The sequence below is a fragment of the Salvelinus namaycush genome, unplaced genomic scaffold (assembly GCF_016432855.1).
Source record: "Salvelinus namaycush isolate Seneca unplaced genomic scaffold, SaNama_1.0 Scaffold1182, whole genome shotgun sequence".
Taxonomy (NCBI): Eukaryota; Metazoa; Chordata; class Actinopteri; order Salmoniformes; family Salmonidae; genus Salvelinus; species Salvelinus namaycush.
The window spans coordinates 10,001-28,920 of record NW_024057878.1 but is presented as its reverse complement, the minus strand read 5'-3'; the positions used below and the strand labels follow the sequence as shown (position 1 = coordinate 28,920).

At 45.2% G+C, this 18,920-nt stretch overlaps 1 protein-coding gene across 1 annotated transcript in view; it reads left to right on the top strand.

Annotated features, from left to right (window-relative positions):
- Window positions 1-18,920, top strand: part of LOC120036017 (serine/threonine-protein kinase Nek7) — a gene marked incomplete at its 5' end in the record, with an annotated part of 48,732 nt that overhangs the window by 26,962 nt on the left and 2,850 nt on the right. Inside the window, one exon of the mRNA XM_038982483.1 lies at window positions 15,620-15,733. Coding sequence (XP_038838411.1) covers window positions 15,620-15,733 — 114 coding nt within the window. The remainder of the gene's footprint in view (window positions 1-15,619; window positions 15,734-18,920) is intronic.

Here is an 18,920-nt window from a genome sequence, read left to right as displayed (position 1 = left end):
TTAATAACAGTAATAGTGCTGCAATGTCGGTTAACCCTATGTAGCTTTATAACCCTACAGTACAGTTGAAGTCGGATGTTTACATACACCTTAGCCAAATACATTTAAACTCAGTTTTTCACAATTCCTGATATTTAATCCAAGTACAAATTCCCTGTCTTAGGTCAGGTGGGATCACCACTTTTATTTTAAGAATGTGAATTGTCAGAATAATAGTAGAGAGAGTGATTTATTTCAGCTTTTATTTCTTTCATCATATTCCCAGTGGGTCAGAAGTTTACATACACTCAATTAGTATTTGGTAGCATTGCCTTTAAATTGTTTAACTTGGGTCAAACGTTTCAGGTAGCCTTCCACAAGCTTCCCACAATAAGTTGGGTGAATTTTGGCCCATTCCTCCTGACAGAGCTGATGTAACTGAGTCAGGTTTGTAGGCCTCCTTGCTTGCACACGCTTTTTCAGTTCTGCCCACACATTTTCTATAGGATTTAGGTCAGGGCTTTGTGATGGACACTCCAATACCTTGACTTTGTTGTCCTTAAGCCATTTTGACACAACTTTGAAAGTATGCTTGGGGTCCTTGTCCATTTGGAAGATCCATTTGCGACCAAGCTTTAACTTCCTGACTGGTGTCTTGAGATGTTGCTTCAATATATCCACATAATTTTCCTTCCCTCATGATGCCATCTATTTTGTGAAGTGCACCAGTCCCTCCTGAAGCAAAGCACCCCCACAACATGATGCTGCCACTTCCGTGCTTCACGGTTGGGATGGTGTTCTTCAGCTTGCAAGCCTTCCCCCTTTTTCCTCCAAACATAAGGATGGTCATTATGGCCAAACAGTTCTATTTTTGTTTCATCAGACCAGAGGACATTTCTCCAAAAAGTACCATCTTTGTCCCCATGTGCAGTTGCAAACCGTAGTCTGGCTTTTGTATGGCGGTTTTGGAGCAGTGTCTTCTTCCTTGCTGAGCAGCCTTTCAGGTAATGTCGATATAGGACTCGTTTTACTGTGGATATAGATACTTTTGTACCCGTTTCCTCCAGCATCTTCACAAGGTCCTTTGCTGTTGTTCTGGGATTGATTTGCACTTTTCACACCAAAGTACGTTCATCTCTAGGAGACAGCTCCTTCCTGAGCGGTATGACGGCTGCATGGTCCCATGGTGTTTATACTTGTGTACTATTGATTGTACAGATGAACGTGGTACCTTCAGGCGTTTGGAAATGAAATAATCTGAAATAAACAATTGTTGGAAATATGCACAAAGTAGATGTCCTAACCGACTTTCCAAAACTATAGTTTGTAAGCAATACATTTGTGGAGTGGTTGAAAAACAAGTTTTAACATACACGTAGGTTGGAGTCATTAACTTCTGACTTCAACTTTTTATACAGTGCCCTCCATAATTATTGGGACTGTGAAGCATTTTTTCTTGTTTTGGCTCGTTACTTCAAAAGTTTGGATCGTACCTGAAATTTTTCTGAAATGTAATTTTTTCTCTCAAATTTTGTGCACAAATTTGTTTACATCCCTGTTAGGTGTGGCGAAGGAGAAATGCTCACTAACTGCAGTCAGGTCAAGATCTTGGTGAGGATGACGAGCAAGCAGATTAGGTTCCCGGAGAGTGTTTCTGACAGTTTGTGCAGAAATTGTTTGATTGTACAAACCTACAGTTTCATCAGCTGTCCGGGCGGCTGGTCTCAAATGAACCCGCAGGTGAAGAAGCCGGATGTGGAGGTCCTGGGCTGGCGTGGTTACACGTGGTCTGCGGTTGTGAGGCCAGTTGGACGTACTGCCAAATTCTCTAAAATGATATTGGAGGTGGCTTATGGTAGAAAAATTCACATGTAATTATCTGGCAACAGCTCTGGTGAACATTCCTGCTTGATATGCATATCAAGAAGCTGATTAAACAGCATTATCATTACACAGGTGCACCTTGTGCTGGGGACAATAAAAGGCCACTCTAAAATGTTCAGTTTAGTCACACAACACAATGCCACAGATGTCTCAAGTGTTGAGGGAGCGGGCAATTGGCATGCTGACTGCAGGAATGTCCACCAGAGCTGTTGCCAGCTGTTGTAGCTTTATACTCCTAAATAGTTTTATACTCCTAAATAGTTTTATAGTCCTAAATTGCTTTATTCCCCTAAATAGCTTAATACCCCTATTAGCTTAATACCCCTATTAGCTTAATACCCCTAAATAGCTTTATAACCATGTATAGCTTTATAACCATGTATAGCTTTATATCCCTACAGTATAAGGCTTTATGCCCCTGGATGTTTGACCTTATAATAAAAGATGAGAACATGCTATATATTGTTAAGAGATCTGTGTCCCTGTTGTAGCTATGCATCATGTATGGACTATGCGTCCTTAAAGGCATCTGTATACTGTAGCTCTGCTGTGAAAACACTTACATGTTTTGTTCATTTCACACTTTTAACATCTAATTAAAAATGTGTCACATAGTATGCCAGTGTTATCCACTGAGCATTACCTTGGCGCCTTCTCTCCCTACTGCTGGCCCTACTGTCATAGTTTAATGTGATAGCTTAGTGAATTAATTTGTGTGTATGTGTCTACACACACATTCTCTCTTTTAGGTCGGCATGAATTAATACAGCACATTATATCACATTAACAGACATAAAACAGCGTCTAACTTTGTTTTCCCTCATAATTTGTCATGCTTTAAGACTGAAGAAAGAAAGAAAGAAAGGGGGAGGGCTGATTCCATCTGATAGGCTGTTCTATACAACATGGGAGGCTGATTCCATCTGATAGGCTGTTCTATTCAACAGGGGAGGGCTGATTCCATCTGATAGGCTGTTCTATACAACAGGGGAGGGCTGATTCCATCTGATAGGCTGTTCTATTCAACAGGGGAGGGCTGATTCCATCTGATAGGCTGTTCTATTCAACAGGGGAGGGCTGATTCCATCTGATAGGCTGTTCTATACAACAGGGGAGGGCTGATTCCATCTGATAGGCTGTTCTATACAACATGGGAGGCTGATTCCATCTGATAGGCTGTTCTATTCAACAGGGGAGGGCTGATTCCATCTGATAGGCTGTTCTATACAACAGGGGAGGGCTGATTCCATCTGATAGGCTGTTCTATTCAACATGGGAGGCTGATTCCATCTGATAGGCTGTTCTATTCAACAGGGGAGGGCTGATTCCATCTGATAGGCTGTTCTATTCAACAGGGGAGGGCTGATTCCATCTGATAGGCTGTTCTATACAACAGGGGAGGGCTGATTCCATCTGATAGGTTGTTCTATTCAACATGGGAGGCTGATTCCATCTGATAGGCTGTTCTATTCAACAGGGGAGGGCTGATTCCATCTGATAGGCTGTTCTATTCAACAGGGGAGGGCTGATTCCATCTGATAGGCTGTTCTATACAACAGGGGAGGGCTGATTCCATCTGATAGGCTGTTCTATTCAACATGGGAGGCTGATTCCATCTGATAGGCTGTTCTATTCAACAGGGGAGGGCTGATTCCATCTGATAGGCTGTTCTATTCAACAGGGGAGGGCTGATTCCATCTGATAGGCTGTTCTATACAACAGGGGAGGGCTGATTCCATCTGATAGGCTGTTCTATTCAACAGGGGAGGGCTGATTCCATCTGATAGGCTGTTCTATACAACAGGGGAGGGCTGATTCCATCTGATAGGCTGTTCTATTCAACATGGGAGGCTGATTCCATCTGATAGGCTGTTCTATTCAACAGGGGAGGGCTGATTCCATCTGATAGGCTGTTCTATTCAACAGGGGAGGGCTGATTCCATCTGATAGGCTGTTCTATACAACAGGGGAGGGCTGATTCCATCTGATAGGCTGTTCTATTCAACAGGGGAGGGCTGATTCCATCTGATAGGCTGTTCTATTCAACAGGGGAGGGCTGATTCCATCTGATAGGCTGTTCTATACAACAGGGGAGGGCTGATTCCATCTGATAGGTTGTTCTATTCAACAGGGGAGGGCTGATTCCATCTGATAGGCTGTTCTATTCAACAGGGGAGGGCTGATTCCATCTGATAGGCTGTTCTATACAACAGGGGAGGGCTGATTCCATCTGATAGGCTGTTCTATACAACAGGGGAGGGCTGATTCCATCTGATAGGCTGTTCTATACAACAGGGGAGGGCTGATTCCATCTGATAGGCTGTTCTATACAACAGGGGAGGGCTGATTCCATCTGATAGGCTGTTCTATACAACAGGGGAGGGCTGGTTCCATCTGATAGGCTGTTCTATACAACAGGGGAGGGCTGATTCCATCTGATAGGCTGTTCTATACAACAGGGGAGGGCTGATTCCATCTGATAGGCTGTTCTATACAACAGGGGAGAGCTGATTCCATCTGATAGGCTGTTCTATACAACAGGGGAGGGCTGATTCCATCTGATAGGCTGTTCTATACAACAGGGGAGGGCTGGTTCCATCTGATAGGCTGTTCTATACAACAGGGGAGGGCTGATTCCATCTGATAGGCTGTTCTATTCAACAGGGGAGGGCTGATTCCATCTGATAGGCTGTTCTATTCAACAGGGGAGGCTGATTCCATCTGATAGGCTGTTCTATACAACAGGGGAGGGCTGATTCCATCTGATAGGCTGTTCTATTCAACAGGGGAGGCTGATTCCATCTGATAGGCTGTTCTATTCAACAGGGGAGGCTGATTCCATCTGATAGGCTGTTCTATTCAACATGGGAGGCTGATTCCATCTGATAGGCTGTTCTATTCAACAGGGGAGGCTGATTCCATCTGATAGGCTGTTCTATACAACAGGGGAGGGCTGATTCCATCTGATAGGCTGTTCTATTCAACAGGGGAGGGCTGATTCCATCTGATAGGCTGTTCTATTCAACAGGGGAGGGCTGATTCCATCTGATAGGCTGTTCTATACAACAGGGGAGGGCTGATTCCATCTGATAGGTTGTTCTATTCAACAGGGGAGGGCTGATTCCATCTGATAGGCTGTTCTATTCAACAGGGGAGGGCTGATTCCATCTGATAGGCTGTTCTATACAACAGGGGAGGGCTGATTCCATCTGATAGGCTGTTCTATTCAACAGGGGAGGGCTGATTCCATCTGATAGGCTGTTCTATTCAACAGGGGAGGGCTGATTCCATCTGATAGGCTGTTCTATACAACAGGGGAGGGCTGATTCCATCTGATAGGTTGTTCTATTCAACATGGGAGGCTGATTCCATCTGATAGGCTGTTCTATTCAACAGGGGAGGGCTGATTCCATCTGATAGGCTGTTCTATTCAACAGGGGAGGGCTGATTCCATCTGATAGGCTGTTCTATACAACAGGGGAGGGCTGATTCCATCTGATAGGCTGTTCTATTCAACATGGGAGGCTGATTCCATCTGATAGGCTGTTCTATTCAACAGGGGAGGGCTGATTCCATCTGATAGGCTGTTCTATTCAACAGGGGAGGGCTGATTCCATCTGATAGGCTGTTCTATACAACAGGGGAGGGCTGATTCCATCTGATAGGCTGTTCTATTCAACAGGGGAGGGCTGATTCCATCTGATAGGCTGTTCTATACAACAGGGGAGGGCTGATTCCATCTGATAGGCTGTTCTATTCAACATGGGAGGCTGATTCCATCTGATAGGCTGTTCTATTCAACAGGGGAGGGCTGATTCCATCTGATAGGCTGTTCTATTCAACAGGGGAGGGCTGATTCCATCTGATAGGCTGTTCTATACAACAGGGGAGGGCTGATTCCATCTGATAGGCTGTTCTATTCAACAGGGGAGGGCTGATTCCATCTGATAGGCTGTTCTATTCAACAGGGGAGGGCTGATTCCATCTGATAGGCTGTTCTATACAACAGGGGAGGGCTGATTCCATCTGATAGGTTGTTCTATTCAACAGGGGAGGGCTGATTCCATCTGATAGGCTGTTCTATTCAACAGGGGAGGGCTGATTCCATCTGATAGGCTGTTCTATACAACAGGGGAGGGCTGATTCCATCTGATAGGCTGTTCTATACAACAGGGGAGGGCTGATTCCATCTGATAGGCTGTTCTATACAACAGGGGAGGGCTGATTCCATCTGATAGGCTGTTCTATTCAACAGGGGAGGGCTGATTCCATCTGATAGGCTGTTCTATACAACAGGGGAGGGCTGATTCCATCTGATAGGCTGTTCTATACAACAGGGGAGGGCTGATTCCATCTGATAGGCTGTTCTATACAACAGGGGAGGGCTGATTCCATCTGATAGGCTGTTCTATACAACAGGGGAGGGCTGGTTCCATCTGATAGGCTGTTCTATACAACAGGGGAGGGCTGATTCCATCTGATAGGCTGTTCTATACAACAGGGGAGGGCTGATTCCATCTGATAGGCTGTTCTATACAACAGGGGAGGGCTGATTCCATCTGATAGGTTGTTCTATTCAACAGGGGAGGGCTGATTCCATCTGATAGGCTGTTCTATTCAACAGGGGAGGGCTGATTCCATCTGATAGGCTGTTCTATACAACAGGGGAGGGCTGATTCCATCTGATAGGCTGTTCTATACAACAGGGGAGGGCTGATTCCATCTGATAGGCTGTTCTATTCAACAGGGGAGGGCTGATTCCATCTGATAGGCTGTTCTATACAACAGGGGAGGGCTGAGTCCATCTGATAGGCTGTTCTATACAACAGGGGAGGGCTGATTCCATCTGATAGGCTGTTCTATTCAACAGGGGAGGGCTGATTCCATCTGATAGGCTGTTCTATACAACAGTTGGGAAAGCAAATGAGAGGGAGAGAGAGAGCAATACTCATTAGGCATCAAAGTCAAAGGAACTGCACAATGTTAAAAGACGTGTTATAGATGGAAGGAAAGCAGTGTGTAAACCGACCAAAAAACAATTAGGAAACAACAAATTCAATCCCTTTTAGACAACTTCCTGGACAAAATATTGGTGTAAACTTGGACAAAACTTGGCAGTAGAAAATCTTAACAGTATATTTGACCTTTCAGCTTCCCTACCAAATCTAAAAACAACCTAAGAAAATTAACAACAATGACAAATAGTTTGATGAAGAATGCAAAAACTTAAGAAATTGAGAAACCTATCCAACCAAAAACATAGAGACACAGAACCTGAGCCTTCACTGGTGAATCACTAAAACAACACAGAAATACACTACGGAAACAGCAAGACAGGAATCAGCTCAATGTTATTGAAGAATAGATAGAATCTAACCACTTCTGGGGAAATTGAAACTCTCTAAACAAACAACAACACGAAGAGTTATCTATCCAAAACGGAGATGTGTGGATAAACCACTTCTCCAATCTTCTTGGCCCTATAACAAAGAACAAACAGCAAAAACATTTTTAGAATCAGCTATTAAAGACTACCAGAACCCACTGGATTCTCCAATTACATTAAATGAACTACAGGACAAAATACAAACCCTCCAACCCAAAAAGGCCTGTTGTGTTGATGGTATCCTACATGACATTATAAAATATACACACCTCAAATTACAATTGGCTATACTTAAACTCTTTAACATCATCCTCAGCTCAGGCATCTTCCCCAATATTTGGAACCAAGGATTGATAACCCCAATTCACAAAAGTGGAGACAAATTTGACCCCAATAACTAACGTGAGATATGCGTCAACAGCAACCTTGGGAAAATCTTCTGCATTATTATTAAATCAAATTAAATTTTATTAGTGACATGCGCCAAATACAACAGTGATACTTACAGTGAAATGCTTAATTATGAGCCCCTAAACAACAATGCAGTTTAATAAAAAATATGAATAAGAATAAGAAATAAAGTAACAAGTAATTAAAGAACAGCAGTAAAATAACAATAGCACATCTATATACAGGGGGATACCGGTACAGAGTCAATGTGCGGGGGCACCGGTTAGTTGAGGTAGTATGTACATGTAGGTAGAATTATTAAGTGACTATGTATAGATGATAACAACAGAGAGTAGCAGCGGTGTAAAGGGAGGGGGGGGGGTCTCCTGTAGAGTGCAGCTGTAGAACCTTTTGAGGATCTGAGGACCAATGCCAAATCATTTCAGTCTCCTGAGGGGGAAAAGGTTTTGTCGTGCCCTCTTCACGACTGTCTTGGTGTGCTTGGACCACGTTAGTTTGTTTTAGATGTGGACACCAAGGAACTTGAAGCTCTCAACCTGCTCCACTGCAGCCCCGTCGATGAGAATGGGGGCGTGCTCAGTCCTCTTTTTCCTGTAGTCCACAATCATCTCCTTTGTCTTGATCACGTTGAGGGAGAGGTTGTTGTCCTGGCACCACACGACCAGGTCTCTGACCTCCCTATAGGTTGTCTCGTCGTTATCGGTGATCAGGCCTACCACAGCTGTCATCGGCAAACTTAATGATGGTGTTGGAGTCGTGCCTGGCCGTGCAGTTATGAGTGAACAGGGAGTACAGGAGGGGACTGAGCAAGCACCCCTGAGGGGCCCCCGTGTTGAGGATCAGCGTGGCGGATGTGTTGTTACCTACCCTTACCACCTGGGGCGGCCCGTCAGGAAGTCCAGGATCCAGTTGCAGAGGGATGTGTTTAGTCCCAGTGTCCTTAGCTTATTGATGAGCTTTGAGGGCACTATGGTGTTGAACGCTGAACTGTAGTCAATGAACAGCATTCTCACATAGGTGTTCCTTTTGTCCAGATGGGAGAGGGCAGTGTTGAGTGCAATAGAGATTGCATCATCTGTGGATCTGTTAGGGCGGTATGCAAATTGGAGTGGGTCTAGGGTTGCTGGGATAATGGTGTTGATTACAGTCATGACCAGCCGTTCAAAGCACTTCATGGCTACCGACGTGAGTGCTATGGGTTGGTAGTCATTTAGGCAGGTTACCTTAGTGTTCGCGGGCACAGGGACTATGGTGTTCTGCTTGAAACATGTTGGCATTATAGAAAATGTAAGTGAAGACACTTGCCAGTTGGTCAGCGCATGCTCGCAGTACACATCCTGGTAATCCTTCTGGCCCTGCGGCCTTGTGAATGTTGACCTGTTTAAAGGTCTTATCACGTCAGTTGCGGAGAGCGTGATCACACAGTCTTCCGGAATAGCTGGTGCTCTCATGCATGTTTCAGTGTTATTTTCCTCGAAGCGAGCATAGAAGTAGTTTAGCTCGTCTGGTAGGCTTGTGTCACTGGGCAGCTCTCGGGTGTGCGTCCCTTTGTAGTCTGTAATGGTTTGCAAGCCCTGCCACATCCGACGAGCATCAGAGCAGGTGTGGTACGATTCGATTTTAGTCCTGTAATGACGCTTTGCCTGTTTAATGGTTCGTCGGAGGGCATAGCGGGATTTCTTCTAAGCTTCCGGGTTAGAGTCCCGCTCCTTGAAAGCAGCAGCTCTAGCCTTTAGCTCAGTGTGGATGTTGCTTGTAATCCATGGCTTCTGGTTGGGGTATGTACGTACGGTCACTGTCGGGACGACGTCATTGATGCACTTATTGTTGAAGCCAATGCCATCGGAGGAATCCTGGAACATATTCCAGTCTGTGCTAGCATAACAGTCCTGTAGCTTAGCATCTGCTTCATCTTACAACTTTTTTATTGATCGAGTCACTGGTACTTCCTGTTTGAATTTTTGCTTGTAAGCCGAAATCAGGAGGATAGAATTATGGTCAGATTTGCCAAATGGAGGGCGAGGGAGAGCTTTGTATGCGTCTCTGTGTGTGGCGTAAAGGTGGTCAAGTTTTTTTCCCTCTGGTTGCACATTTAACATGCTGGTAGAAATTTGGTAAAATGGATTTAAGTTACCCTGCATTAAAGTCCCCGGCCACTAGGAGTGCCACCTCTGGGTGTGCGTTTTCCTGTTTGCTTATGGCGGAATACAGCTCATTCAGTTTGGTCTTAGTACCAGCGTCAGTCTGTGGTGGTATGTAGACAGCTACGAAAAATACAGATGAAAACTCTCTAGGTAGATAGTGTGGTCTACAGCTTATCAGGAGATACTCTATCTCAGGTGAGCCAAAACTCGAGACTTCCTTAGATATCATGCACCAGCTGTTATTTGCAAAAATACATAGTCCGCTGCCCCTTGTCTTACCAGACGCCGCTGTTCTGTCCTGCTGATACAGCGTATAACCAGACAGCTGTATGTTGATAACATTGTCATTCAGCCACAACTTCGTGAAGCATAAGATCTTACAGTTTTGAATGTCCCGTTGGTAGTTTAATCTTCCGCATTGGTCATCGATTTTATTTTCCAAAGATTGCACGTTTGCTAGCAGAATGGAAGGAAGTGGGGGTTTATTCGATTGCCTACGAATTCTCAGAAGGCAGTCCTCCTTCTGTCCCCTTTTTCTCTGCCATCTCTTCACGCAAATCACGGGGATCTAGGCCTGTTCCCGGGACAGCAGTACATCGTTAACGTCAGGCTCGTCGGACTCATTAAAGGAAAAAAAGGATTCTGTCAGTCCGTGGTGAGTAATCGCAGTCCTGATGTCCAGAAGTTATTTTCGGTCATAAGAGACGGTAGCAGCAACATTGTGTACAAAATAAGTTACAAACAACGCGAAGAAACAAACAAAAAAACACATTTGGTTAGGAATACATAAATCTTCAGCCTTGCTCTCTGGCGCCATCATAGAACAGCAGACTTGTACATTTCCTCAGTGAAAACAATGTACTGAGCAAATGTCACATTGGCTTTATACCAAATTACCATAAGACAGACCACATGTTCACCCTGCACACCCTAATTGACAAACAAACAAACAAACCAAAGCAAAGGCAAAGTCTTCTCATGCTTTGTTGATTTCCAAAAAGCCTTCGACTCAATTTGGCATGAGGGTCTGCTATACAAATTAATGGAAAGTGGTGTTGGGGGGAAAAACATACGTCACTATAAAATGATGTACACAAACAACAAGTGTGCGGTTAAAATTGGCAAAAACATTTCTTTCCCAGGGCCATGGTGTGAGACAGGGATGCAGCTTAAGCCCCACCCTCTTCAATATACATATCAACTAATTAATCTGCAGGTGATCTGGTGTTTCTGTCCCCAACCAAGGAGGACCTATAGCAGCACCTAGATCTTCTGCAGAGACTCTCACACCTGGGCCCTGACAGTAAAAAATAATGGTGTTCCAAAAAAGGTCCAGTTGCCAGGACCACAAATACAAATTCCATCTAGACACCGTTGCCCTAGAGCACACAAAAAAACCTAGACCTACCTCTGCCTAAACGTCAGCGCCACAGGTAACTTCCACAACGCTGTCAACGATCTTAGAGACAAGGCAAGAAGGGCCTTCTATGCCATCAAAAGGAACATAACATTTGACGTTACAATTAGGATCTGGCTAAAAATACTTCAATCAGCTATAAATCCCATTGTCCTTGATGGAACTTGTGTGAGTGTAATATTTATTGTTCACGCTTTTTTTGTTTATTTCACTTTTGTTTACTTGCTTTGGCAATGTAAACAAATGTTTCCCATGTCAATAAAACCCCTTGGGGGGGGGGGGGGGTGAGCGAGAGATCGATATTCATTAAGAGTGAGAAGAACCTACAGTCGTGGGCAAAAGTATTGAGAATGACACAAATATTAATTTTCACAAAGTTTGCTGCTTCAGTGTCTTTAGATATTTTTGTCAGATGTTACTATGGAATACTGAAGTATAATTACAAGCATTTCATAAGTGTCAAAGGCTTTTATTGACAATTGCATGAAGTTGATGCAAAGAGTCAATATTTGCAGTGTTGACCCTTCTTTTTCAAGACCACTGCAATCCGCCCTGGCATGCTGTCAATTAACTTCTGGGCCACATCCTGACTGATGGCAGCCCATTCTTGCATAATCAATGCTTGGAGGTTGTCAGAATTTGTGGGTTTTTGTTTGTCCACCCGCCTCTTGAGGATTGACCACAAGTTCTCAATGGGATTAAGGTCTGGGGAGTTTCCTGGCCATGGACCCAAAATATCGATGTTTTGTTCCCCGAGCCACTTAGTTATCACTTTTCCTTATGGCAAGGTGCTCCATCATGCTGGAAAAGGCATTGTTCGTCACCAAACTGTTCCTGGACGGTTGGGAGAAGTTGCTCTCGGAGGATGTGTTGGTACCATTCTTTATTCATGGCTGTGTTCTTACGCAAAATTGTGAGTGAGCCCACTCCCTTGGCTGAGAAGCAACCCCACACATGAATGGTCTCAGGATGCTTTACTGTTGGCATGACACAGGACTGATGGTAGCGCTCACCTTGTCTTCTCCGGATGCCCCAAACAATCGGAAAGGGGATTTATTAGAGAAAATTACTTTACCCCAGTCCTCAGCAGTCCAATCCCTGTACCTTTTGCAGAATATCAGTCTGTCCCTAATGTTTTTCCTGGAGAGAAGTGACTTCTTTGCTGCCCTTCTTGACACCAGGCCATCCTCCAAAAGTCTTCGCCTCACTGTGCGTGCAGATGCACTCACACCTGCCTGCTACCATTCCCGAGCAAGCTCTGTACTGGTGGTGCCCCGATCTCGCAGCTGAATCAACTTTAGGAGACGGTCCTGGCGCTTGCTGGACTTTCTTGGGCGCCCTGAAGCCTTCTTCACAACAATTGAACCGCTCTACTTGAAGTTCTTGATGATCCGATAAATGGTTGATTTAGGTGCAATCTTACTGGCAGAAATATCCTTGCATGTGAAGCCCTTTTTGTGCAAAGAAATGATGACGGCACTTGTTTCCTTGCAGGTAACCATGGTTGACAGAGGAAGAACAATGATTCCAAGCACCACCCTCCTTTTGAAGCTTCCAGTCTGTTATTCGAACTCAATCAGCATGACAGAGTGATCTCCAGCCTTGTCCTCGTCAACACTCACACCTGTGTTAACGAGAGAATCACTGACATGATGTCAGCTGGTCCTTTTGTGGCAGGGCTGAAATGCAGTGGAAATGTTTTTTGGGGATTCAGTTCATTTGCATGGCAAAGAGGGACTTTGCAATTAATTGCAATTCATCGGATCACTCTTCATAACATTCTGGAGTATATGCAAATTGCCATCATACAAACTGAGGCAGCAGACTTTGTGAAAATTAATATTTGTGTCATTCTCTAAACTTTTGCCCACGACTGTAGACCTAACATACATCCTCCTGAACATGGCCAGGGCCTCATGCTAACTCAGACTGAACTGTAGAGAAGAACACAGACACTGCACAGCGACCGTGCTAGATGGGCGAGGAGGTGGCAGACAACCAGCAAGAGAAAAAAGTGAGGTGTGTGTGCATGCCACCAGCAGTCCCTCAGACAGACAGCAGGCGTGCGTGTGCGGTAACAAACCCTGGAATACCAATGAGCCCACACACAGGTCCTAGAGGTCATAGAGTGAGTCAGTCATCTCACCCATCGCCATGACGCCCAGCCTGCAGTGAGTCTGAGAGAGTGGGGGGGCCCTGTGTCTGTGCAGGGCCGGCAGCTGTCAGGGGCCAGTAGTAACAGATCCTAATGAACCAGATGAATAGTGCAAAAACTCCCAAATACAAACAGGACAGTTGACATTTTTCTTCTGTCAAAAGCAGAAGATGCATGAAAATACAATGGTACAACCCTTTACTGGCCACAGCTGCTGTCTGCCTACCCCTACCATCTCTCTCCCTCTCTCCTTCTACCCCCTCTCTCTCTCTCTCACTCCCTCCCGGTCTCTCTCCCTCCCTTCCTCCCTCTCTCTCTCCCTCCATGTCCCCCTCTCTTTCTTTTCTTTTCTCTCTCTCTCTCGCTCTCTCTCTCTCTCTCTCTCTCTCTCTCTCTCTCTCTCTCTCTCTCTCTCTCTCTCTCTCTCTCTCTCTCTCTCTCTCTCTCTCTCTCTTCCTATCTCTCTCCCTTCCTCTCTCCCTTCCTCTCTCTCCCTTCCTCTCTCTCTCTTTCTCTCCCTCTCTCTCTCCCTTTCTCTCTCTCTCTCTCTCTCTCTCTCTCTCTCTCTCTCTCTCTCTCTCTCTCTCTCTCTCTCTCTCTCTCTCTCTCTCTCTCTCTCCCTCTCTCCCTTCCTCTCTCTCTCTCCAAGGAATACATGCCAGAACCCTACCTCTCCCCCTGCCACACACACAGTGGGCTACAATAGTGTGTATAAGTGATGATGTAGTGGGGGGGGATTTCGAGGGGAGATATTCTAGCACCAGCATCCTTACTTCTTATTGGCTGATGTGCCAGAGCCTGTCTTAACCATGTCCAACACCCCCTGTTAGATGGAGGGATGGAGAGAGGGGTTGAATAACTGCTTCGATGGAAGCATTGTCTCCTTTCCTATCCTCCCCTCGTTGCTAGGCAACCCCTTGGTTGCTTGATTAAGCGCTGGTAAATGATAAAGATGGTGTGAGGAAGAGAGAGAGAGAAAAGGGGAGAGATAATGAAACATCTGGAAGAAAAGTGACACCAGTCTCGATGGCTGCTTCAGCTAATGTCTGCCTCTCACTCCTCTACCTACTCTCCCCTTCCTCCCGCCTTTCTCCACTCTCCCTATATCCTCCTTTACCCACTCCCCCTCCTTCCCTTCTCCTCCACTCTACCTCTTCTCTGTGGCTACGCTCGCCTGCCTTCCTTTTTCAGAGAAGGGGCCTCTCTGTTCCACCTAACTGAGATGTCCCCCCTTCTCTCTCCTCCCTCCTTTCTCCTCTTAGTTTTAATAGAGAAACGGAGCAGGAGAAAACCAGTCAACTGGAGGGAAACAAACAAGCAAAAATAACTTTCTGGGATTACATTTTTGGTTCAGTTGATTTGAAATCCAACCATTCTCTATCTCACACATACACAGACTTCAGTCCAATGGTTACACATACACTGAGTGGACAAAACATTAGGAACACCTTCCTAGTATTGAGTTGCACCCCCTTTTCCCCTCAGAACAGCCTCAATTCGTCTGGGGATGGACTCTTCAAGGTGTTGAAAGCGTTCCACAGGGATGTTGGCCCATGTTTACTCCAATGCTTCCCACAGTTGTGTCAAATTGGCTGGATGTCCGAAGGGTGGTGGACCATTCTTGAGACACACGGGAAACTGTTGAGTGTGAAAAACCCAGCAGCTTTTCAGTTCTTGACACACTTAAACCAGTGCACCTGTTATCTACTAACATAACCCGTTCAAAGGCACTTAAATCTTTTGTCTTGCCCATTCACCCTCTGAATGGCACACATACACAATCCATGTCTCAATTGTCTCAAGGCTTAAAAATCCTTCTTTAACCTGCCTCCTCCCCTTCATCTACACTGATTGAAGTGTAGATCCCTTATTGACATCAATAAGGAATCATACATTTCACCTGGATTCACTAGGTCAGTATGCCATGGAAAGTGCAGGTGTTTCTAATTTTCTGTACACTGTGTACATCGAGAGCCAAATTCAGATGCAGTGTTTTCTTTGTCTTCCAGGGAATTGGGTACACCATTGTGTGTAATTTTTTTCATATTTTTTGTCTTCATTTAACCTTGATTTAACTAGGCAAGTCAGTTAAGAACAAATTAATATTTACAATGACGGCCTACCCCGGCCAAACCCGGACGACGCTGGGCCAATTGTGTTCTGCCCTATGGGACTCCCAATCACGGCCGGATGTGATACAGCCTGGATCCTTAACTAAATGTCTCTCTTCTTCCCTCCCTCAGATGGCAGCTCTCCAGAGCCCGTTCTACGGTGATAAGATGAACCTGTACTCTCTTTGTAAGAAGATAGAGCAGTGTGACTACCCTCCACTTCCATCCGACCACTACTCTGAAGAGGTACTTCTCCAACTCTCACTCTTTCACCTTCTCTCCATCTCTCACCCCCAAATCTCACTCGTTGACCCTGGAATCAGTAGTATAGATCCCTCTATATACATTCAAAGAAAGCTGCAGGGCTCATCCCAAACCAATGGGAAAGTATGGAATATTACGATGGGTTACCCCAAACTGCAACTTGTAAGTGATCATGTTCTATTAAAAGCCTCTAGGCAAGAACTGACATTGGGTCTGAATCTGAATGGTGTATTTAGTGTCATATATCCTTCAGTTGTAGTTGTGCATGCGTTTTCAAATCAAATTGTATTTGTCACATGCGCCAAATACAACAGCTGTTTGTGAAATGCGTACATACCTTTTAAACAAAAATGCAGTTCAAGAAATAGAGTTAAGAAAATATTTACTAAATAAACGAAAGTAAAAACTAAAATAAATAGTAACACAAAAGAAGAAAACAGGGGGTACCAGTAGCAAGTCGATGTGCGGTGGTACAGGTTAGTCAAGGACATGTGTACATGTAGGTGAAGTGACTATGCATAGATAATAACAGTGAGTTGAATTAGTGTAAAAACAATGGGGGGGTCAATGTAAATAGTCCGGGTGGCCATTTGATTAATTGTTCAGCAGTCTTATGGCTTGGGGGTAGAAGCTGTTAAGGAGGCTTTTGGTCCTAGACTTGGCGCTCAGGTACCGCTTGCCGTGCGGTAGCAGAGAAAACAGTCTATGACTGAGTCTTTGACCATTTTTTGTGCCTTCCTCTGACATCGCCTAGTATGTATGTCCTGGATGGCAGGAAGCTTGGCCCCATTGATGTACTGGGCAGTACCCACTACCCTCTGTAAAGCCTTATGTTCGGATGCCGAGCAGTTGCCATACCAGGCGGTGATGCAACCAGTCAGGATGCTTTCGATGGTGCAGCTGTAGAACCTTTTGAGCATCTGGGGACCAATGCCAAATCATTTCAGTCTCCTGAGGGGGAAAAGGTTTTGTCGTGCCCTCTTCACGACTGTCTTGGTGTGTTTAGACTATGATAGATTGTTGGAGATTTGGATACCAAGGAACTTGAAGCTCTCAACCCGCTCCACTACAGCCCCGCCGATGTGAATGGGGGTGTGTACGGGCCTCCTTTTCTTATTGTCCACTATCATCTCCTTTGTCTTGATCACATTGAGGGAAAGGTTGTTATCCTGGCACCACACTGCCACATCTCTGACCTCCTGCCTATAGGCTGTCTCATCGTTGTCGGTGATCAGGCCTACCACAGTTGTGTCGTCAGCAAACTTAATGATGGTGTTGGAGTCGTGCTTGGCCATGCAGTCATGGGTGAACAGTGAGTACATGAGGGGACTGAGCACGCACCCCTGAGGGGCCCCCGTGTTGAGGATCAGCGTGGCAGATGTGTTGTTGCCTACCCTTACCACCTGTGGTGGCCCATCAAGAAGTCCAGGATCCAGTTGCAGAGGGAGGTGTTTAGTCCCAGGTTCCTTAGCTTAGTGATGAGCTTTGAGGGCACTATGTTGTTGAACGCTGAGCTGTAATCAATGAACAGCATTCTCACGTAGGTGTTCCTTTTGTCCAGGTGGGAAAGTGCGGTGAGGAATGAGATTGCGTCATCTGTGAATCTGTTGGGATGGTATGTGAATTGGAGTGGGTCTAGGGTGTCTGGGATAATGGTGTTGATGTGAGCCATTACCAGCCTTTCAAAGCACTTCATGGCTACCGACGTGAGTGCTACAGGGCGGTAATCATTTAAGCAGGTTACCTTTGCTTTCTTGGGCACAGGGACTATGGTGGTCTGTTTGAAACATGTAGGTATTACAGACTCAGTCAGGGAGAGGTTGAACATGTCAGTGATAACACTTGCCAGTTGGTCCGCGCATGCTCTGAGTAAATGTTCTGGTAATCCGTATGGCCTTAAGGCCTTGTGAATGTTGACCTGTTTAAAGGTCTTGCTCTCATCGGCCCCATGGAGAGCATGATCACACCGTAGTCCGAAACAGCTGGTGCTCTCATGAATGCTTCAGTGTTGCTTGCCTTGAAGCGAGCATAAAATGCATTTAGCTCATCTTGTAGGCTTGTGACAATGGGCAGCTCGTGGCTGGGTTTCCCTTTTCTAGTCCGTAATAGTTTGCAAGCCCTGCCACATTCAATGAGCATCAGAGCCGGTGTAGTATGATGCAATCTTAGTCCTATATTGAGGCTTTGCCTGTTGATGGTTCATCTGAGGGCATAGCGGGATTTCTTACAAGCGTCCAGATTAGTGTCTCTCTCCTTAAAAGCGGCAGCTCTAGCCTTTAGCTCGGTGCAGATGTTGTAATCCATGGCTTCTGGTTGGGATATGTACTCACGGTCACTGTGGGAACGAAGTCATCGATGCACTTATTGATAAAGCCAGTGACTGATGTTGTGTACTCCTCAATGCCAATGGATGAATCCCGGAACATATTCCGTTCTGTGCAAAACACTCCTGTAGCATTTGCAACATCTGACCACTTCCGTATTGAGTGAGTCACTGGTGCTTCCTGCTTTAGTTTTTGCTTGTAAGCAGGAATCAGGAGGATATAATTATGGTCAGATTTTCCAAATGGAGGGCGAGTGATAGCTTTGTACGCGTCTTTGTGTGTGGAGTAAAGGTGGTCTAGAGTTTTTTTCCTCTGGTTGCACATTTAACATGCTGATAGAAATTAGGTAAAATTATTTAAGTTTGCCTGCATTAAAGTCCCCAGCCACTTGGAGCGCCGCTTCTGGATGAGCATTTTCTTGTTTGCTTATGACCTTATACAGCTTGTTGAGTGCAGTCTTAGTGCCAGCATCGGTTTGTGGTGGTAAATAGACAGCTACAAAAAATATAAATGTAAACTCTCTTGGTAGATAGTGTGGTCTACAGTTTATCATGATGTAATCTACCTCAGGCGAGCAATACCTAGAGACTACCTTAATATTAGACATCGCGCACCAGCAGTGATTGACCAATAGACACACACCACCACCCCTCATCTTATCGGCCGTAGTTGTACTGTCCTGCCGATGCATAGAAAACACAGCCAACTGTATATTATCTGTGTTGTTTTTCAGCCACGACTCGGTGAAACATACGATATTACAGTTTTAATGTCCCATTGGTAGGATAGTCTTGAACGGAGCTCATCCAGTTTATTCTCCAGTGATTGCCAGTTTATTCTCAAGT